Raw genomic sequence first — 24,091 nt, forward strand, 5'->3', positions numbered from 1 at the left:
GTAGATCACTTGCCAGATTGACAATCTACACTTATCATAAACTAACCTTAGATAGATGGTAGTGTAAAAACGTGTCAGTTTATACATGGCTGCTGCAAACAAAATTAATCTGCTACACCCAGTGTATCGGGCTCATCTAAACCCAATACTTTCGATACGAAAAATAAATTTATGTGAAAAAATCCATTAAAATTGAATTGAACCCATAGAACTAAAATCTAGATTCGCCTCTGGTCATGTACCTTCATTGTCACTAAGTTAAAATTTGGAGAACCTTGTTTTTAGCAAATTATTCAATTGGAAACTTGGAATTGGTGACGCAGCACCGAAGTGAAAACTTAAAGCCCTGATTGGCATTGCAGAATTTTAAATCATTGAAAAACAAAGTAATCCAATTTCTTTCCATAGGCAATTCATAAGTTGCCATGGTTGAGAAGATAATACTGTAATCAGTGTTATCCCTTGTGGCTTTATTACTTACTGTCCCCAATATTAATCATTTTGACAAGCTTTATTTGTTCTAAAATGTTATTTTAAAAGAACAAGCATTTATTGTTTTTTTCCTAACTCACCTTTACTGCTCCAATTAATAGAGTATTAATAATGAAATGTTTATGACGAGATAAAAAGTAGTTTAAACTTAAGTGTCTTTCTTAAGAGGGATGCAGCAAGAACCTTAACAGACAAATAATATGACCGTACAGTCAAACATTTCTATAACAGCCTCATTTGTCCAGAAAATGAGGCAATTAACCCCATGCAAGAATAAAAAGGGGCAGATCAGTTGGAGATTTTAACGTAATATTTGTCTTTCATTCCAAAGACTACATATTTTTGTGGGATAATGAGGCAGCTTTTGTTGGTTGCTAGTGACAAAAGCATATCTTACCAAGGGGGTTTAGGGCCCAAATTTTTAGTAGAGACAGACATTATGTAAGCTTGTTTTGCAGGGAATAGGTATCCTGATAAGCAATAGAAGACTGCAATATCTGTAAAAGAGTTCATGAATACCATCTATTCAAGAGTTCCAGTAGTAGAGATGCTGCAGAATCCTTGGCTTTCTTTACACTCGGCATAGGTTCTCCGATACATTCATCTGTCCATCCTTTGTCTGAAGTATTTACGCGTACACCATATGTAAACCTCTTTGCATGTGCTGGACCACCCTCGTGCACACTTCTGAAAAAGACCAAATTATTGATTCAGTTTGCAATTCAGAGTGAGGATACAGACATATTTTTGTTCAACAATAACATAGCATTTGCAATAGCATGTAGGTAGAAAGCTAAAATGTAAAAACTCTTCTTACCGATACAGTGGCATAGGCCAATTTCTACGTAAGCATATATCATTCAACGTCTGCCTGGTATACGACGGGTTTCCGTTCTTCTTTTTCTTCCCATCTTCAGCCTTCTTAGCTTCGGCTTCCTCCCTCTCTTTCAACACAACAAGGGCATTCCTGGCAGCCAACTTCTGTGCCATTTTCTTTTGAGGATTCTGAGCCATTCCAACCTGAATACCATCCACATATACTTCAACTGTAGCTATATTCCCACTTCGACTTGCTTTGTACTCTAAGCCTTGAGCTTGTTGTTGACAACGTTCTTGTAGTTCACGAACTGGATGCATCGGCAGTGTTTCTGGTGTGACCATTGGATGCAATAATGGTTGAAAAACCTGAGAAAATTCACGAATCAAGTGAGCTGACATCCCTACCAGAATTCATTCGCCAATAACAGGACAGCTGGATAATGAGGTTAATTATTACAAGGCCTTTGAAACTAACCTTCCACACAACTGCAGTATCACACCCACTGTCAAGAAAAATAGCCCCAGCAATTGATTCAAAAATATCACCAAGAACTTTAGGAGCTTTGCAATCCCCTAAACCAAAGGAGTTGAAACCTGGTTTCGATAGTTCATTTTTAACCTCACTCACAAAGTCACGAATCTGGACAAAAAGGGGGGGAAATGGCATTGGTATTTATTCTTTGCAAAAGGAGAAAGTCCAATACTGACAAAAAAAATGAGTATGCAAAGTGGAAGCGAAGTTAAAGAACCTGCTTTTCTAGGGCACTGGATCCATGACGAAGGTGTAAATGAAGGCCATGTTTAACCGCAACACGTGCAAAATTCTCATTGTTCACAGCTGCAGCTCTCAAGTCGGTTAATCGGCCAGGGGGAAGATCTGTGTATGTAAAGAACAAGTGCCTCGTGATGAGATGATCTAGTACTGCATCACCCACAAACTCCAGTCTTTGATAACAGGAGACCCCAGAAGACGGGCGTGAAGCATGAGTCATTGCTTCTAGCAGTAGGCCTTTATCATTGAAGCTGATGTTCAGAGCACCTTGTAATTTATCAAAGTCAACACTCCTGAGTACATTCTCGGGAATGCTATAAGGCCTAATAGAGTACTCAGTCTCTTTGAAGTCAAAATCAACCTCAACCCCGATCCATTTCATGAAATGGTTTGCAGCATACTTTCCACCATCAACATAATATACGCCAATCAGTGCTTCCACAACATCAGCCATCGTCTTGCTAGAGAGTACACGATACGAACCTGAATCGGTATCAAGCTCACCTTCTTCAGCTTCCTCATCTTCAAACTCATCAGCAGCAAGAGTCTTTGCTGCTACAGTCCCATTTTCTGTTATTTCATGACCAAATATGGATGATTCGTCTTCATTGATGTCCTCGTCATACACAGGCAACACCCCTGGAGCAGCCCACCTCGATGGAGAAAATCGATCTGCTTGGATGTATGATTGGAGTCCCTTATTTAAGGCATATTGGTACAATACCATGTTGCTTACCAATTGTTGTCTCATCCTGGTGAGTTGGCCTTCATGTTTCTGGGGATATTTAAGGAAAAGATACCGACTAACAACCCATTTCAGATAGGCATCTCCAAGAAGCTCTGCTCTTTCATAGCAGAAAGTCTCTTGGCAGGAAGCAGCTGTCAATGCTTCCAAGATCTGTATAACAAAAGGCTTAGGCATCAAATGAAGTCGTAAAGACAAACTCCAGAAAATAATCAGAGCTTTATTTTACCTTCAGTGCTGGGACAGGGTAACCAATCATATCCTTAAGCTGAACAGCAAGCAGCATGCTCTCAACCCTCCTCATGATCGAGGGCAATCTCTGAGCACCCCGAACAAGGGATCCCGGAAGTGGATGTAAAAAGCAGAGCTCAGGAGGGAGGAAAACATAATATGTTTTGTCAGTAGCTTCTTCAAGTTCACCCTCGTGTTCTACAAAAATTAATTCCACAATTACCAAAAAATGACATGAACAAGAGACAAGCTCAGTCAGAAAAAAAGGAAACAGGCAAAGTATAAGCAGACCTTCTGAATGTTCAAATCGTGGTGACAGAAGGTTCTTGCAATATGAAACACCACGGCCTCTTAATAGAGGCTGCTTTTTATAGACCAAATCAACTCCATACCTGCATACAAATCGGACTGGATAGCCAAATGCACCAAGGTTGTACTTGAAAACAATTGAAGAAAAGAGCTTCTCAAATCTAGGACTTCCAAATAGCGGATAAGGGAAAAAGTGTACGCCAGTTGCTCCAAAAAGCCAACTTATCCCGCCCTTGAAAGTAATTCAGCCTTTAAAATGAGAAGCCTTTTATTATTCAAGTACAACCAAGGTGCACTGATACCACCCAATCCTTGCAAATAATTAAGCATTTGTTAGCAGCAGAATTTAAGAAACCATGGTTCAAACTTCTGAGGACGTGGGAAAAGAAGAGGAGACACTAAGATATGGGTGATAACGTACTTTTGCTTGTAATAAGCAGCATAACTGCTGTACTCAAGAGGACCTAGGTAACCTTCTTTCCTAGGAAATGAGTTCTCTGCAGTCATATCATTGGGAATGCAATCAACATAAAATCTCTTTCCAGAATGAGCTGCAGTGACAATTCTTCCTACAATATCTTCTGGTCTAAGACAACAGTCAGCCATCATTATCTTGTCTTTACTCGAATCAACTTCAACCAAATCAAGGCTACTCCGGTGAGGGACCAATCCAGATGCTTTGACCACATCAAAGTTTGCAATAGCACCTCTAACACCGTATGTAGGATGAGACTTCAATCCAAATGCCATACCATGTCGCAATTTCGCAAAGCCATATTCCCTTCGATCTCCACCAAGAGCACGTTCACTGGTGCCAAGATATACATCTGGACGAGCTTTCTGAAGAGGATTGCTCCATACATCAGTTTTAGTAATTTTTTTAATAAGATCCCAGTTGATATCTTTTATAGGATCTCCAGATTCATCACCAGTAACAGGGGCAAATAGATATGCCTTTGCAGGGTCCCAAGGAGTGGTGGATGGCTCAACATCAACATCCAATACAATGCTCATCATTCTTACATGAAAGCTCTTAAGGGACGCCAACTGCCGGTCAGCAGAAATTAGAATTTTGTTAGTAGTTAAATGCTAAGCATCATAACTTAGATAGTAAAAGAAATCTCAACCTGAGACTCTGTAACTTCTATTGGCCCTCTGAAGACAAGAGTCGCCTTTGTTTCTACAGTCCGAGCAATAAATAAATCCATCGACATCGATAATACCTGTATCCAATACGAGAACAAGATGATTATTGAGGGAAGAAACATTAATAAATTCACATTTGGTAAATAGATGTTTAAGCTTAAGATATAAAAAGCAAAACAAAAGACGAACCTCTGCATCCAGCTCATTGCCAAACAGTATTGCAAACTCTGACACATCAGTTAAGAATGGGTCCTTCGAGGTGCCAATATTCACACATTTGATAGCATACATATAGAGGTGAGAGCTGTCACAAGAATCCTTCCCCGACAAAATCCATTCACCCTGGGAAGAAAAAGGAGTTGCACATAATTGTGTTGAGAATATTGAAAGGCAGAGATCAAACCAAAATTTGTTCCTTAAACTTACTAATGAGAAAACTGAACAGAAACTCTTCTGTAATAGCAGAGCATACATCAGAATGCAAACTCTTCCCCCAAAATCATCCACTGTCTTATACAAGAGAATAGTGTCTACAATTTTATAATTTACTAGTACTTTCTTCATCATTGCTCTCCTATTTTGTGGTGAACAGAGTAGGACATAATACATTCATTACGAAGGGTAAGAATAATCTGCAAAACGTATAGAGAAGGCTGGAGAAGCTATTCCTCAAAGTAAACTTTGAACAACGGAACCCTTAAATCAACAGGGCAAGCTAGAGGAAAAAAGGAGCTTTGACGATGGTCGAGGGTGCCAGAAAATGGACTATGGAGATTATTCTTCTAAGAATATGATGCTCACAATAAAAAGAATTCACGGTTCAGATTTGAAGTCTTGCGAAGATAGAGGGGGCATCTGGCCATAAGAATTTTTTGAAATAACTGAAGGAAAAAGCATGCTACGTTTAAAAAAAAAACTTTTTGGGAAGAAGAGTGCCTTACGGCGCTTTTTGAGTAAAAGATATCTTCTAGTACATGCAAAACACTCACAATATTTCACAAAAGCCTATAACTATCCAAACAAATTTTCTTTTGCACAAAAACTCTCTCCAAGAAACTCCTCTGTAACTATTTTTTGGAAATTGTCCAAACAGGTCTGGCGTTAGATTGAAAAGATGATTGAATTTTTTTTTATTTTTTTTGTTGCAAAATGCTTTTCAACTTTTGCAACTTTTTTTGCTTGCAAGTTTCCAGGAAAAAAAAATATATCGTATTCCGAACTTCGCAAAATTCTTTGGAAAACTGAAAAGCTACAAATAAAACTCGGAAAAAACGTAAAGTTGGTTTCTTCAACCAAAAAAACAACCAAGACAAACAAAGATTTTATTCAAAAAAATCATTTTTCCAACCAAAAGCTCCTCAAGTTGAAATATATTTAGCCTGAGACAATCAAATACTTCAACTTGCTTGGTTTTCATTTCCCTGCTTCCAGTGGACTGTTTCTCATTTGAAAAGTTTAGTCTTCAAACAAGAAAAGAGTACAGCAAAATATTTGATTAAATAATGAATAACAAAGGCACTAACCTTGAGAATATCAGCTACACCTTCAGGATAAAATTCCCTGTGCCTGGAAGTTCCGGGAATTGGATCACCTTCATCATCCTGTTCAACTTTCTCCAACTCCGCCCCACTTCCTTTGTCTGGCAAGAGCATGTCCGTAAATGCCCCCATCTGGTGGAGCTTCTTGCAAGCATCCAAACAAACAGCCTGCATCAAGACTACTTTTAGTTGCTGATATGTCAAAATTGTTAATTGAGAACAAAAGGAAACGGAGACCTGCTGGGCAAGGCGCATTGAGCTGCACACAGGGCCCTCAAGTTTCTCGAAAGGTGCATTGCACGGGAGTTGAAGCCTACATGAATATTCAGTAGGGCCACCTGGCTTCTCATGACGCTTCATTATAAACTCAGGACGGAGAATTGAGTACCTGGAATGAGACAGTAAACCAGTTAAACCAATCATTAAAATATATTTCTCAGTAGGCGTACGTATGTAATCCCACCTGTCACTTGGTAGCTGGGAGCAATAGAAGTGGATCAGCCCAACAGCAGAATTTAAGCTCACAACAGCTCCAGTGGACTCCACCTGATAAACTGAATCTGTTGGTGCCTCCCCAGAGATCAACTTGGAGGCACCTTTGAGATGACTAATATCAGTCCGCTCAATTGCTTCTTTCCGCAATGTCTCTTCACTGTTTCTGGCATTCCTCAGAAATGCTTCATGCGACAAATTATCTCTAAACAATGATTTATAATATCGCTTTAGAATTCATTACAATGCACAAGGAGGAGGATTAGAAGTGCTGAAATACATAAAGAATGCAGATACCTCTCTACCATCAAAATATAATCTGATCCAGGCTTACGGGCACGGCCCCTAGACTGGATATACGCCAAAATAGTTTTCGCCAGGTCAAACCGGATAACAACATTGCATTGCCGTATGTCAAGTCCTTCCTCAGCAACACTAGTAGCAACTAACAAATTCATCTGTAAAATACTTGCAAACAATTAGGAGAAAACAGAATTATCTATACACAAGCTGCTTTTGGCACAGTCAAAAGATTCTAGAAGAGAAACTTTCCAAAGGTTCAGTTGCGTGTAGAACGACTACATGAAATTAGGAATTCCCAACAGTAAGATGCAGCAACAAGGGCATAGAGATATTACTAATAGTTGGCCACCGAATGTAAGGCCCCGGAAAATTTTTCCAAGTAATTTGAGATTTCGTCGTGCCAAGGTAGGCTAATTATTTCATTTTGTGTGCAAATGAGGATTCATGATATAATGGGTATCAATCGGATATGTTAATAAGCATATAATCCATATTAGAGGTGAATTGGGGTCTAAGGAGAGGCCTAAGTCTAAGCCAAGTTAGAAAAGTTTCATATTAGACGAAATCTGTAAATGAGTGCGCACAAGACCTCACTTTGAACGATCATATCTCCAGTTCTATAAGGAGTTGTGTGATGCATAACCTATCAAATTAAAGCCCTTTGAGTCTAGTTTCCAACGCAACAAACCATTTGTCATTTGGAGGTGTATACAGAAAGTTATGACCATTTTACTGGGCAGGTGTCTCTAGCGCAAACATTAGCGCGAAGTCGCGCATTATGCTGAGTATTCTGCCTCCCGCGCGCGAACATAGCGCGAGCTTGCGCGCCTGGAAGGTTTTTAAATATCCTAAAGACCGGAAATAAGAGAATTTGAGTCATTTCTCAAGCTTAGGGCTTCCTCTACACCCCCAACTCGACCAAGGCATCCAATTGCACACCTAAGGTGAGTTTTTAAGTGTGTTTTCATGGTGATTTCACTTCTCAATCACTAGTTACAACATGATTTTGATTGGGTTTCATAGGGTTTCTTCAAAATCTCAAGAACACCCCAAATTTGTCTTTCAAGATTTGGTCTACAAGAGGTAATCCTACACCTTAGACTTACATATATGGAGTTATTATGGAAATATGAGTATGGATTAAGTATTGTAACTCATGGGATGGGGATTGGAAGTCATAGGCGCCTAACCTAGGTTGTGTTGGTATTGTAGAGATTGTGAGGTGGGTTATTGGGGTATGATTCTTGGGGTAATAGTATTATGTATACATGCATGTACAAATTAGGTTTGTGGGAAGATTGATGAATATAAATAAGTAAAGATTGGGTTGGGGAATGAAGAAAATCTTGTAAAAGGAATTTAAAATCAAGATGCTCAACTAGTGTTTGATAAAATGCTCAAATGAGCTGAAACCATGAATACCTTCCAAATTTGTGTTAATTTTGTTATGTCTCAAGTAGATTGGGATTGCTAGAATTTTCGAAACGTCGTAGTAACTTAAGGAAAGCTCAAACGAGGTATGTATGGCTAACTTTGACCTTTGTAAAGTCACTTTGTTTGGTGTACGAATATTTGGTATGTGATATCTACGTGGATTATTTGTGGCATTCTTGTGATTGGTATGATTTGATTGTTCGTGGTTAAGTCTCTCGATATAATGGTGTACGTAATTGGCAATAAACCAAATGTGTGATTGTGAATGTGTTATGTGGTAAGAGTTGAGAAACAAATGATGGAAGGAAATCGTAAATGATGCAGTTGGAACAACTGTGGTACGAACATATATGGCTTGTATTGGCAATTATCACGGTGACATAAAATGCATATGAGTTGTTGAATATGATGGAAATAGTATTGATGGCTATAGAAATTCTTTGAGAATTGTTGTTGTTGTTCTTTGTGAATTGTTGTTGTCGTTGTTGTTGTGTTGTTTGTGAATTGTGATTGTTCGGTGGGATCGAGTTGCGCGCCGCAACACGAAGTAATAAGGTGTGGGTTGTGGTGATAAGGGTGGCCGAGGTAATAAGGGTGGAAAAGTGATCGAAATCACTATTGAAATGAAAATATGAGAAAGTTGTGAAATCATTGATGTGAAAATGTTGAAGGGGAAATGGAGAAATTGTAACTTGTTTGGCTTGATGGTTTTCTTTCATGTGTATTTGATTGTTGGTTCCATGACTACTTGTTACTTGTGTATGGTTTGAGTTTACTTAGGGCAAGTTTGTTCATACATACCAGTACAATTCAAATGTGCTGACGTCCCTTTTGCTGGGGGCGCTACATTCGTGTTATGATTGTAGGTGGATCCATAGCAGGTACTCCAGAAGCATTGGTGAGCCCTTTTCCTCCCGGGGCCTTGCGTGGCTCATGCCGCTTTTTATTTCGGAGTCTTGTTTTGGTTTTTGGTGTAAGGTATAGTCGGAGCCTTGTTACCGGCAAGTATTGTATCACTCTTTTGTATCCCTAGAGGCTCCGTAGACAGGAAATATGGGTTATGTACTTATGTATTTTGGGCAGTATAACTTGTAAACCACGCTAAGTAACTATGTATGCTATGTAAATCTCGTAAGAATGTGTTTAAATTTATAAATGGCTATTTCACTTGGTTAATGGGAAATGGAAACGCGGGGTAACACGTGGAATAGGAAAGGCACCCAGGTCCGCTTGGCTGGGGCTGCCCGGTCGAGCGCCGGTCGCGCCCCTCGGTTTTGGGGCGTGACAAACTTGGTATCAGAGCCTAAGTTACTTCCTTATAGCTATTAGTACTCTGTTTCCAACAGCATAAGTTGCAGCAGATAATTCAAATTATATCTTGTTTTAGAATTACCTAATCAACTTACAACAACAAGAAGAAACATAAAATAAACCAACTTCACATTTCAAATCACTGCTTCATTTTCAGCAAAGATTCAATAAAGAACTCAAGAATAGCAAGGCCGGCAGTAAAGGTTTTTAAAAAGCAGGCATGTCACACATAAGAGTTAACTCCAACTTGAAAATGCATAAATAAGTGACGGCCGCTAATAATATCATATAACATTAATCTACTGCCAATACTAAAGAGTAAACCTTCTAAATGCTGCTGGTAGGCTACTGATGTAAAACTAATAACAACGATATTGAGTACATAGCTTGGTACTGAGACATACACGACCATCTCGAAATTTGGCTATCGTGTCCTGCATTTGGCCTGTTCGCATTTCTTGACTATTGTTATGCCCAATTAAACTTGATGAAGTGATAAAACTTAGTGAAGGGAGCTCCTCAAAAACCTGCATGCTTAGCAAAACTTGTCATAGGATAGTGTCATGGCAATGCCCTTTCCTGATAAGAAAGTGAAAGAAGCAGCTATGCACCTTCGGAAGAACCAAGGCTGTCACAACACGTTCAACAAATATTATAGCACGAAAATCCTCTGTATGCTGATACTTGAGAAGTATCTTAATTAATGATTGAACTTTTGGTGTCACTTTCCCATCAGCCACAGCAGCTCCTAAAGTCACATCTACATGCTCTCCACTAGATACAACTGCAATAGACATCTCCAATTATGTCACAGATCATGAGTACACTTTTCTTATGAAATCATGAATACATTTTTCTTGGTAAAAGGCCTCAACATGTATCACTTTAATATACTCAGCAATGAACTTTTTACATTTGTTACAAACTTATGCTTCTCTTGATGTAAGAGCATACTAAGGCATAAGTGTTACATCTGAGGCATATCAAATATATACCCCCACATTTGTGAAGGTAAGACACGACAAAGAAGCTAGCACAAAATGGGTACAGGTAAAGGGCATATATACAGAATATCCAACTGATTGAATATGGTCACTGTGATACAAGATAATAATCGCACATATGTTCTCCACATTCACAGATTAAATTTTAGTGATATAGAATACATTGAACACAGTAATGTCTGGCAAAAATTGAATATATGATCTCTGCATTCACAAAGTTCAACGTATGATTTTTAAGCAATTCTTGTATTATGGACACATGATTAAACTACTGTAACAGGTGCTTACCATGACTTTCAAGAAGCTCGCCCTCCTCCATCTCATCAGGCCTATCACAATCACTATTCGGATTGTTACTTTCATCCATCTTACCATTTTCTGCAACTGCTCCCTCTGATAACTGGCATTGCAAGAGAGAGACAACCTTATCCAGGTAGGATTCTTGGAACTTGACATCAAGCTGGTAGCTTGCCCTTTCATCATTTTGTAAAGCTGTTAAAAAAGAGCGTGCTACCTACAAAATAAAAAGGGCTTCAGGAGATGCTGCATGCGAAAACAACCCATTTACAAGAAAATAAGGAACAAAAAGAAGTGGTAACATTTACTACCTTATAGGCACACCACTGTCCCAGTTCACCAAGAGCATAGTTGATAGCCCTCAACTTTTGAATTAAATTAGCAGCCCCATCACTTTCAGTTCTTTCAGATACACCATAGACTTGGCGCAGCTCTTCTCTAGCTCCAGCATCACGAGCACCCATAAATTGCCATTTACTTCTTCTGGAACTTGACTGCGCAGCTTCTTCAACCGCTGATTCCATTTGTTTTATTTGTTCATGAAGGGACCACAAACTAGCGGCTTTATCATACTCCACTACTACTTCTGACGGCATTGGCACATGTTTCTCGAGGTCCTTGCGGTCCTTTATGGTAAAGACGACAGAATCTAATTTCGTCTCCAAATTACGAATCTTTATTGCACAATCAACTTGGCTGGAAACACCTATATCAATCGCAGACATTACAAATTTTGTGAAATGCAGTAGCTCAATATAACTGGCAATAAGGATACAGAGAAACAGAGCAGAAATAACATGAATAAAGTCAAGTTTAAGATTTAATACAAAAAGGGAAGAGCAGACTTCGCTCACAAATCCCTTTCGACAGAATCAATACAACTCAGAAAATACAGAGCAATACAAAAGGAAACATATGACCAAGCCGAGTTTGAAATTTAGTAACAAAGAAGGAAAGAGGAAACTTCATCTGCAAAGCTATCACTTTTGATAGATTCAGTCTTATTAGGGCAAAGAAAGACTACCCTTCAAGTTAACAGGTGAAGCAGTCATGCCAAAAACAGATGGCCTTTTGTCCTTTTGCGTTGTATGATAGAACTCAGACATTACTAAAGAATACGGATGCTTCTTCACAGCATGATGGCATTCATCCAGAATAAGGAGATTAATTGCTTCCATTTTTATTATACTGTGCCTCAAGATGTTCAGAAGAATCTGAGCAGTCATAACCAAGACCTGCAAAAAGCAGAAGCACTCGAGTGAGAAGGAATGGAAAATTCAACCGTCAACCAACTCCCACATCTCAGTGATGTGACAGTTATTCATCTTATTTTTCATACGTACATTAGTGAGCATCTGAAAATCAGATCACACTGATGCACGCAGCAAACAACTGTAGCTGTGTGTAAAGACTAAAGAGAAGAACGCCTCTTTGCACAGATAGTTGGCTAGACTGAATAGAAACATGAGACTACACAAACATCCATACTGTAAATAATATTTGATGCTATCTTGATGTATTATTAGTCTAGCCAACTTATCTCATGAGGGGGGAAGTTATCCCATGGATAATTTTGTCTATTTCTCTCTATCCCCCTTCTCTCACTCACGTGCCACTCGCTTCCTTCATCTCACAATACATCAAATCCAGGCAAAGTACTACCTTTTTCTTTTGTTCAATAAGTTCTCTTTTTTGTTTAGTTTTATACCTAATTTCATAGATAACATGTCATGTTGATTTTTTTTTGAAAAGGTAACAATGATAACATGTCATGTTGATATTACATAAATATTTATCCAAACAAAAAATTTAATACTATATTGAATTGTTTATCCCATGCATTAACTCTTTTTTTTTTTGATTGCACCGGGTGTCCGAGTCTCTATGAGCCCCGACTAATCCCGGGGATGCACAGGCCCTCGGCAAGGAGTTTCCCGCAAGTGCACCACGGTTAATTCAGGTTTTACCCAGTCCGATGGCCCTCAGAAATTGTTTGCACCCAGTGGGTTTCGAACTTGAGACCTTGAAAGGGAACAAACCCCAAGGCTCAAGTCAATTGCCACCAGGCCAACCCCTGAGAGTTGCATTAACTCTTAATCTTGTATATAGCTTGTCTTTAGGTCATAATTAGTAATTACCAGTGTTTTTGAGAGCGAGAAGCACAAAAAAGCGACAGGGGATCGCCTCGCTTCAAAAGCAAAGCGCGAAGTGAAGCGCAATTCTTAAAAAACATAATGTAATGTAATGTAATGTAATGTATATATATATCAAATAAAATTAACTTTATAAACTGAAATACACATAAAATTAATAAATAAAGGCTAAATAAGAAGAAAAAAGGAAAAGAAAAAGACGTGCATGCCCTAGCAGAAGAGACGAACGGGGAGAAGAAAAAGAAGAAAGAAGAAAAAAAGAAATGAGAAGAAAAGGAGAAGAAGAAGAAGAAAGAAGAAAAAAAAAGAAGAAATTACCTGGACCGGAGGCAGCTAAACGGAACCCTAGAAGTAGCATTGAGGTCGATGGAAGGGAAGAAGAGAAGAAATGTCTTCAATTCACTTTGGGGTTTATGTTTAGTATAATAAAATAAAGATTGGGTCTCTTTTCAAAAAAAAATTGGCCCTTGTTGACTGAAGCGATCGCTTTTGCGCTTCTCGCTTCTGTGTCGCTTCTCACTTCAACACCTGAAGTGATCGCTTTTGCTGGTCGAGCCGCCTCAACTTCAAAAAAGTGAAGGCTTGTCGCTTCGCATTGCTTCTCGCTTAGAGCAATGAAGCGAACGCTTTTTAAAACACTGGTAATTACTACATATATTTACAACAAGGATATTTTAGTTACGAAAATCCTAGTCCCATCTTTCATCCTTTATGTACAAACATGGGAGAAACTTTCCTTACTCTCTCATTAACTAGCACCTCACTAAAATGGGAGTGTCACATCCCACCCTATATTTGCGCATGAAACAAAGGAACCCTAATCACAATTCACAAAAGGATCCGCAAAATTCAACAACTTGTCCAAAAAAAACATGTACCCATGTAGACCCCAAGACAGCTTTAACTAATTCATCATGTGCATTGCAATCACATCAATCATAATATCAGCAGATTGTTGAAATTTCAGCTCACTAGCACCTGAAAAATTACGTTACAACCATAGATTAACTATAAATATGTACAATCTCACAATATACAGTCCATTCCTTTCGCCTCTCTGCTAGCCAGATGAGAGATAAGTTGATTGTGGGACCCTACAGTGAAATATCCGGGCAAGTGGTAATTTTATAATACTGAAGACTTGGAATCAAAACTTTAGCGCCTAAATAAGTTTTGCTTCACAAAGGATGATGAAGAATTTGGGGAGGGGAGACAACACACCCACATCTGTCTAATATAGCTCTTTCCCCGCCATGGTTAAAATAACTTAAATGTCAAGAAACTCCAACATCACAAAATTCCAATCGAGGTAATGTTGCACATGATACTGAAACTTCATATAGAAAGACATTCTCCTTCTACTTGTACCGATGAGGAAGCTATGTTTGTGTTGACATATACATTTAAGGACATTTACAAATGCATTTATGCCCGGGGTCAAAGTCGCGGCATCTAAGTACAACTTCAGAAGTAAGTGTCCAGAGAATTGACAGAAGAGAATTGAGAGAATAGTTAAATTATTCACAAAATCAACAAAGATTCACAAATGACTATAGTTACACCAGTTAAAAGTGAAACCTAAGTTAACAATGGCAGTTCACGGAACCAATTGATGATTGGCTATGCATGGTGAACAATATACTTACTAGACGTTTCAATAAGTCTGTAATAGCACAATATGTGGGTTTTTTAGAAAATAATAGGAGTATCAATATGTCGTTTGTAAGGCATTGGATGAAGGATATGATCATACAAGTCCAACAGGGATTACCAAATCACAGTTATGTTCTTCCCATTTGGTTATTGCATCTATTGCCTATTGGTTAGACCCACGGCTATAGTTGATACTTCTGAAGCAATGTCAAGATGAGATAACAGACATTAAAAAATTCCTGACATGCTGAGGAACAGTGTTGTCAAAAGCTCATTTGAGGCACGCTTAAGCCCTGAAGCTCAGGGTTGGCGCTGCACCTCACTTTGGATGCACCTCTGTGTTGGCATGTCACTAAGGTGTGCGCCTCTTGAAAAGAGAGGTACTAAATAATAAATACGATTGACAAAAAAATGTATTAATTGTATGTTACCATCTCAAAAAAAGAAAAGATATATTAATTGGTAAGGAAATCATTATGAACGAAGTTGTTACTTTTTTCCTTGCATCACATATATGTTTTTATGATTTTCATTGTTTCGGCTTCTTTTTTCTTTTAGCTTACGAGTTATGACGAAGTTCTGATGGAGGTTTTAGGGAAACGATTGGAGGCTAGCGGTGTTCCAATAGAGTATACTAGGGTGATTAAGGACATGTGATGGAGTTAAGATTCGGGCGAGGACTGTGGGAGGAGACTTGGAGCATTTCCAAGGTGACAGGGTTGCACCAGGGATCCGCTCTTAGCCCGTTTTTATTCGCTCTGGTGACGGATGTGCTGACGCGACACATTCAGGGTAAGGTGCCATGTTGTATGCTATTTGTAGATGACATAGTGCTGATTGACGAGACGCGAGGCTGGGTAACGCTAGGCCAGTGTTTTTGAGAGCGAGAAGCGCAAAAAAGCGACAGGGGCTCGCCTCACTTCAAAAGTGAAACGCAAAGCGAAGCGCACACTTCATTGAACTGAAGCGCAATTCTTAAAAAATATAATGTAAACCTTGCAAAGACACAATATAAATAATCAAAAAGTTCAATTTAAAAACATAAAAGTAGGTACCACTACCACCAATTCCTCCATAAACCATAGGACAAGCAAAATCACATAAAAATTAACTTTATAAACTGAAATACACATAAAAATTAATAAATAAAGGCTAAAATACTAATCAAATAAACTGAAAATAATATATATATATATATATACACACACACAATAAAAAATTAACTTTATAAACTGAAATACACATAAAAATTAATAAATAAAGGCTAAAATACTAATCAAATAAACTGAAATATAATATATATATATATATATATATATACACACACAATAATTAACTTTATAAAGTGAAATACACATACAAATTAATTAATAAAGGCTAAAATACTAAATAAGTAGAAAAAAAGGAGAAAAAAAATGAAGAAAGAAAAAAAGGAGAAGAAGAAGAAAGAAGAAAGAAGAAAAATTACCTGGAGCTTCTCTGTTGAAGTCTTGAACCCTAGCAGCAATTGATTTTGAAAGATGGTCTTTACTTAGGTTAGGGGTCTATTTTGTATAATAAAAAAAAAGACCCAAACTTTTTTTTAAAAAAAAAAACTGACCCAAACTTTTTTCCCTTAAAAGTGACCCCCTCCACCACAAAAGCGAGCGCTTTGTCGCTTCTCGCTTCTTCTACTGAAGCGACCGCTTCGTGTGGTCGCCTCGCCTTAGGCATGGAAAAGCGACAAGACATCGCGTTGCTTCTCGCTTAAAGCGATCGCTTCGTCGCTTTTTAGAGAAAACAGAAGAAATAATATCAAGTGTGTGAATACTTGGAGTGTAAGTTCAGTGATGGGACGCACGAAGCAGAAGTGAAAATTGATACACAAGTCATCCCCAAGAGAGATAGTTTCAAATACCTTGGGTCTGTAATACAAGGCAACAGGGAGATTGACGAGGATGTTACTCACCGAATTGGAGCGGGGTGGATGAAATGGAGGCTTGCATCTGGGGTTTTGTGTGATAAAAATGTGCCACCAAGACTAAAAGGACAAGTTTTACTAGACCGACCATGTTGTACGAGGCTAAGTGTTGGCCAGTCAATAAATCTCATGTCCAGAAGATGAAAGTAGCAGAAATAAAGATGTTGAGATGGATATGCGGGCATGGCAGGAAAGATAGGATTAGGAATGAACTTATTAGGGACAAAGTGGGAGTGGCACATATGGAGGACAAGTTGTGGGAATCGAGGTTGAGATGGTTCGGGCATGTGAAGAGGAGAGACATAGATGCCCTAATTAGGAGGTGCGCGAGGTTGACCATGGCGGATCTGGGGAAGGGTAGAGGTAGGCCGAAGAAGTATTGGGGAGAGGTGATTAGGCAGGACATGGCATTGCTCCATCTTACCGAAGACATGACACTAGATAGAAAGGTGTGGAGGTCGAGTATTAGGGTTGCGGGTTAACAGGTAGTCGAAAGTTTCCATTAGTCTTACAGTAGTATTAGTACTATTCTTGTATTTTCCTATTCTTAGATCTTTATTATTACAGTTGTGCAATTCACTTACGCTATTTTATTACGCTTTGCGCTTAAGCCTCGATACACCTACATCGTTTTTAAATGTTTTTCGCCTTTGACAACACTGCTAACGACACCTTTGTTGTTTTCACAAAATATATGATGGGAAATTAGGAAAGCTTTAATTTTTAACATCAAAACTACAAACCATGCAGCTTACGGAAACCACTCAAAAGGAAAGCAGAACTAAAGAAATTTCACAAACAGATTCACCCAAAAAAAGGATAACAAGAACATTTCATCAGCTAACTTACACCAATATGACTTCATAAGCAGCCATTACTTATACTTCCAAGTGGTTAAGAAAAGGTATGACAAGGTCGATAAGAATATACTCCCTCCGTTTTAATTTATGTGAACCCATTTGACTGGGCACGGAGATTAAGGAAAGAGAGAAGACTTTTGAACTTGTGGTGTAAAATGAAGCACATATATTTTGTGTGGCTATAAATCATTGCATAAAGATAAATTGTTTCCAAATAGGGAAAGAGGTCATTCTTTTTAACACTGACTAAAAAGGAAATAGGTTCCCATAAATTGAAACGGATGGAGTAATAAGATACAGCAAACACATGTGTGAACAAACTTGTATTTTGTGCACACTTATTTTTGCTGAATTTCATTATACTCTTGGTGCTATTTTTTTCTTAATACATACCCTTCTCCCAAAAAGAAAAGGTGTGCACAAACTTGTTGGTATTAATAATCATATAATTAGAATAGAGAAGCATTAACCAACCTGTTTAGTTTCAAACTCACGCTGCCACCTTCGTGCATCCCAAAAATCTTGGCCCATCTCACCACAATAATGGCCAACTTGATAACCTGTTTGCTCACGAATAACTTCTGCTTGCTATGTTCCAAAACAACAAACCAAATTCAATTCCTGTTTACGCGATTGTGAAAATGGGTAAGCGGAAGACGTGCTAAACAAATACCTGATAAACAAGTGGAACTTTAGGGACCAGAAAGACAGCCAGCATCTTCTTGTTCTGTTTGTGCAAGTCATTACACAGACTCTTCATGAGGAGGATGCCAATAAGCGTTTTTCCTGCTCCTGTTTCAAGAAAAGCAATTGTATTTTTCTTTCTGGCATGCTCAAGTACATCCAACTGATACTTGCGTGCTTGCTCCTTGGGAGCTTGTTCCTTTGGTTTAACATCTTTCTTCTCAATAGCTCCAGAAGGTTCAACGCTTCTCTCAGTCGATAACTTCCCCTCTCGATTTCTATCCGCTTCCCATGAACCCACCCGAAATACCATCTCATTCTTTTCTTTGTCCCTTTCCCAGAAGCCCCTTCCTTCCCTCCATTCTCTATCTCTCCCACCATGATTTTCCCTTCTCTTCCTTTGATCCCTATCTACTCTATTGATCTCATCATTCTCGAGGTCGCGGAATCTCTTCCTCGCCGCCAAAGGTGGTCTATCACGGCCTCTCTTCTCGCGGCTATCACCACTAAGTCGTGCCCTTTTGCCATTTCTCTCTTCTTTACTATCATGATAATCTCGTTCCTTATGCCTAGAAAGTCCATTTCCTTCATGCAAATACTTCTTTCCCCTGTCACTTCCGTTTTGCTTAGTATTATCCTTGTTAACTTGTGGCTCATTGTGCTTAATAATTTCAGCTGCAGCTGAACCTTTACTACATCCATTACTATCATTGTGATCCACACAAGGTACAGAATCATCACCACTCTTTAATTTTTCAAGAATCCCATCAATTCCACCGAAGAAACAAGGATCAACACTGCCATCAACCGGACCCAATTGATTCGATGGCTCAACGGGGACAAAATCTTGGATTAAATCATCACAGGAAATATCCTCACAAGCATCAAGCCAGTATGAGGGTTTCTCAGAACCTCGACCATCATCAACCTCCATTACAGTATTGTAATAATTTTTACCAATTCATGCGCACCCAAATGAGCAACAAAATATACAGTATTATAATAATTTTTACCAATTTATGCACACCAAAATGAGCTACAACTACTCTATGAACTGCATGAATAAAATAACAGACAGCCCAGATACTGTATTAAACCCTAGAATCAAAGTTTATTCTTCGGCATAAAAAGGGATCCAAAATTCGAATGGAGTGAATAGAACCGGGTAAAGAAGGAGAGAGGAAGATTGCAGATTGGCGTTGGATAGACCGTACGAAGCACGCAAATATAGTGGACGAGCCAACAAAAAAAAAAAGAATCAACTTGATTTATTAGTGCGATTTTTCAAAGATTCGCAAGGTCTATCTTACGCCGATTCTGCTTTCTACTTCTCTTCTTCTTTTGGTCCCAACTAAATTTTGTTCCCAAAATATTCTCTGTTTCTCTGATAGGTATAACAGTTTTGAAGTGAAGTGATGGAGAAAGGGGGAAAGGGGCGGCCGTTTTGGCAACTCAGGAAGAAATTGCACCCTTCTCCGCTAGCCCTAGCAAATAAGTAAAACATGTAGTCAACCCTATATAAGGTTGCATTAGCTGATTTGAATTAGCTTATAAAAGAATTGAAACTGATTTAATAAATAAGCAGTTACGCGTTTGGATATAAGTGTTGAAATTGATAATAAGTTGTTGTAGTATTTGATAAAAAAGTGCTGATAAGCTCTTTTTCTGTTAAAATGACTTAAATAACCTTAGAACTGTTTACACTTATAAGGGCGTAGTTTCTTCAAAATTTTAGATTCCAGATCGATTCAAGTACAAAATATTCTATTTGTCATTTTATTTTAAATACAAATGTGCTTAGATAAGATAATTTTTACGTTAAATATAATTTATTTTACGATAAGCATATAATCATAAGTTATAAATAATTAATAAATTGACAAAAGTTTCTCAGTAAAAAATAAACATAAATAGAAAAAATTATTTGAAGAGAAACAAACATTGTCTTCATCACCACAAACACTTAGAAAGTAATACACCAAAAATTTGATATGTCCTCAATTATTACATACAGTTCAAAGATTAATACACAATCACATAGATATAAGTATGTAAAGGAATAGAGAATTTGTTTATCTTAAATAGTCAATGAGAATTGCAGATTTGAAGAGGTTGGGGTGGGGAGGGAGGGGAGGGAGAGAGGGGTTTAGGTTGAATATTTGAGGTAGTGAGTATCGATGTAGGAGTTTTGTTCCAAAAAAGAATATTTTAAGGATAAAATAGTAAAAATCTTGGTCAAACTTTAAGTGCTTATAAGCTAAAAATTCATAAGCTGGGGGTGACCAGCTTATGGCTTTTGGATTATTTTTGACTTATAAGCACTTGGCCTATAAGCACTTTTAACTTTACCAAACGCGTAGATAAGCCGAAAAGTGCTTATAAGGCTTAGCCAAACACCCCCTTTATCACTATCTACTATTTGTTGTTTTTTCATCTTTGATTATCTTATCTCTTACCTTATTAGGGGTCGCTTGGTATGAGGTATAAGAAGGTACAAGGGTGGTATAAAAAATTAATACCTCCTTAATACTTTGTTTAGTTAGCAAACTAGGTATAAGTATCCCAGTATTAATTTTAACATTGGGATAACTTATACCTTATAGAAGATGGGGTAATTAGCACCGGTATAACTTATACCTTCTTCTTAGAAATTATGCAATTGTCATTTTTAATACAACATACCAAACAATGAATAAACAACAATCCTAGCATAACTAATCCCAACATAACTTATCCTAATATAACTTTGTCACGACCCCGGTTCGTCCTCCGTGAACCATCGTGACGGCACCTAGTCCTCTACGACTAGGTAAGCCTAAATTGCGGAAGAACCAAAGTGCGGAATAAAAACAAATTAAAACAGAATGAAGAGTGATAAAACAGTGTTTTAAAGTGCCACTCGACATACACAATATTTAACTCTCAGAAACCAATACATATTTCCAAGACCCAGAAACCTATGAATCACAAGCTAAGGATCACTACACAGTACTCTAACTCTAGAATATCTAACAAGGAAAAGAAATACAGAAGGGCAAATGTTTAAAAGCTAGAATAGAAAGGGACTCCTCGGTCTGCGAACGCGGCAGATATACCTCGAAATCGCTGGAGCAATCGCATCGCCTCAAGGGTGATAGGACTGAGTCGCAGTACCTAGATTTACACATGAAAAACATGCGCAGAAGGGGCATGAGTACACCACAACGGTACTCAGTAAGTGTCAAGTCTAACCTCGGTCGGGTAGTGACGAGGAAGGTCAGGACCCTACTGAGATAAAATAAAGAATATAAGACATGACAGTATAAAATAAGCAGTACAGTTGAAAACTAACGATAAGGATCTAATATAGGAAAACAAGGAATTCAATAACTGAAACAGCGGCAAAAACAATCACAAGGAAATAACTGGGGGATCTCTTAGTACCCTCAATATATGTCAGGGATCTCTTGGTATCTCGAGGATCTCTCGGTATCCTCAATATATGCTAGGGATCTCTTGGTATCACAAGGATCTCTCGGTATCCTCAATATGTGCTAGGGATCTCTTGGTATCCCGAGGATCTTTTGGTATCCTCAATATACGTGACGGGGATCTCTCGGTATCCCACACCTCAGTTCAAATCATAAATACGTACAGGGGATCTCCCGGGATGTCGTTCCATAGTTTCAAAGTAAAACACACAGCAGTAACACAAGAATACTCAATTAAGTTCAATTTCGTATCAAGTAAACAGGTAATTCTAATCTAACATGCTTCACAAAATTCAATTAAGGCAGTTAAAGCAAACAAACAATTAAGTCAATTAGACATGCTTTTTCTAAGCTAACAGCAAGCTTAAATTTCAAGTAAAATGAAACAAGAAAAGAGACACAATTGAAATTACTTAAAGAAAACCGGATTTTCAACAATTAGCTCAAGTACGCACTCGTCACCTCATGTACAAGGCATTTCAAATATCAAATATACCGAATCCTAAGGGGAAGGTCCCCCACACAAGGTTAGATAAGCCACTTACCTCGAACCGGCTCAAAATCAACCCGAAATCACGCTCTTGCCACGAGTACTCGACTCCAAATGGCCCATATCTATTCAATTCAATTGCATAATGTAAATAACACTTCAAGTAATTGATTCTACAAAGAAATTCTAAGCTAATACGCGAAATTAGGTAAAATGACCAAAATGCCCCTCGGACCCACATCTCGGAATCGGGTAAAATTTATATTTTCAGAATCCTCACACTCTCTCGAGTTCATGCATACTAAAATTATCCAAATCTAAGGTCAAATTCCCAATCAAAAGTCGAATTCTAGGTCTAAGAACTTTCTTCCAACTTTTCCCCAATTTTCATTTCCAATCTGAAATTAAATGATGAATTCATGTTTGGATTAATGGGTTACAAGCAAAAAGGATTTAACAATCGTTACTCAATCGATATCTCTGAAAATTCCTCAAAATCTCGCTCAAATCCGAGCTCCCAAGCTTTAGTTTTCACAAAAATGGCTAACCCTCGACTTTGAAATTTTATATTCTGACCAGACGCGTTCTTCTTCACGAACGCGAAACTACTATCGTGAACGTGAAGCATAAAGAAATCTACTGGCCAACTTCCTCTTTCGCGAACGCGTAGCTCACACTGGTAGACCATACGCAAACGCGAAGACCAACGGGTCCATACCTTTGCGAATGCGGGACCTCATCGCGAACGCAAAGCATGATTCAGCTGCTTCACCCAGATGCTCTACGCGAACGCGAGACCCTCTTGCGAACGTGATGAACGTTTCCTCTGCAACACAACAGCAGAAAATCTGCAATCTTTCCAAGTCCAAAAATGGTCCATTGAGCATCCGAAACACACCCGAGGCCCCCGGGACCTCAACTAACCCTGCCAACCAATCTTAAAACATCATTCAAACTTGTTCCAACCTTCGGAATGCTCAAAAAAACATCAAAACACCTATTTTTCATCAGACCTCAACTAACCCTGCCAACCAATCTTAAAACATCATTCAAACTTGTTCCAACCTTCGGAATGCTCAAAAAAACATCAAAACACCTATTTTTCATCAGATTCAAGCCTAAAAATTCCAAAAACTCTAAAAATACGCTTTCGATCAAAAAGTCTATCAAACCTCGTCCAAATGACCTAAAATTTTGCACACACGTCACATTAAACACTACGGAGCTACTCCAACTTCCGGAATTCCATTACGACTCTCGGATCAAAATCTCACTATCGAACCGGAAACTTTAAAAATTCAAATTTCGGCATTTCGGGCCTAAATTAGCTATAGACCTTCAAAACACAATCCGAACATGCTCCTAAGCCCGAAATCACCCAACGGAGATAACAGAACTATCGAATTTCCATTCCGAGGTTGTCTTCACACTGTTCCGACTATAGTCAACTTTCCAACACTTAAGCTCTCATTTAGGGACTAAGTGTCCCAAAACTCTCCGAAACTCAAAACCGAATATCCCGATAGATCAAAATAGCAGAAATAAACTTGGGAAAAGCAGTTAATAGGGGATCGGGGCATTAATTTTTAAGACGACCGGCCAGGTCGTCACAAACTTATACCGGCATAACTTATACTGGTATAAATCGTATTCTAACCAAACGACCCCTTAGTGATTTATTGTTAATGTTTGTGTTATTGCTCTCTCTATCTTCACAAAGATAAGGGCAAGGTCTATATATATATTATCCTCTCATATCTCACTTGTACAATTTTACTAAATTTGTTGTTATTATTGTAACGCTTTACACTTCAACTTGAGACTTAATTTAGTCCGAAAATCAAAAAAAAAAACTCAACATTAAAAAATAAATATTAAGTATTCGAGCTTTGGTTATTGCCTCTTTTTTCTTAAGGAGGCTTTACCCT

At 38.3% G+C, this 24,091-nt stretch overlaps 1 protein-coding gene across 1 annotated transcript; it reads right to left on the reverse strand.

Moving 5' to 3' along the window:
• Positions 1-693: 693 nt before the first annotated feature.
• Positions 694-19,690, reverse strand: LOC107793743 (endoribonuclease Dicer homolog 1). The gene is made up of 20 exons (XM_075255868.1): positions 18,193-19,690; positions 17,994-18,107; positions 11,918-12,128; positions 11,205-11,599; positions 10,885-11,110; positions 10,204-10,376; positions 9,997-10,119; positions 6,842-7,002; positions 6,516-6,749; positions 6,290-6,440; positions 6,038-6,220; positions 4,704-4,856; positions 4,496-4,591; positions 3,790-4,415; positions 3,351-3,451; positions 3,058-3,257; positions 2,061-2,981; positions 1,787-1,951; positions 1,310-1,677; positions 694-1,179 (listed from the first exon to the last, which is right to left on the reverse strand). Exons 1-20 carry the CDS (start codon positions 19,135-19,137, stop codon positions 1,002-1,004), a joined length of 5,724 nt encoding a protein of 1,907 aa, XP_075111969.1. The 5' UTR covers positions 19,138-19,690; the 3' UTR covers positions 694-1,001.
• Positions 19,691-24,091: the final 4,401 nt, after the last annotated feature.

The sequence above is a fragment of the Nicotiana tabacum genome, chromosome 1, assembly GCF_000715075.1.
Source record: "Nicotiana tabacum cultivar K326 chromosome 1, ASM71507v2, whole genome shotgun sequence".
NCBI lineage: Eukaryota > Viridiplantae > Streptophyta > Magnoliopsida > Solanales > Solanaceae > Nicotiana > Nicotiana tabacum.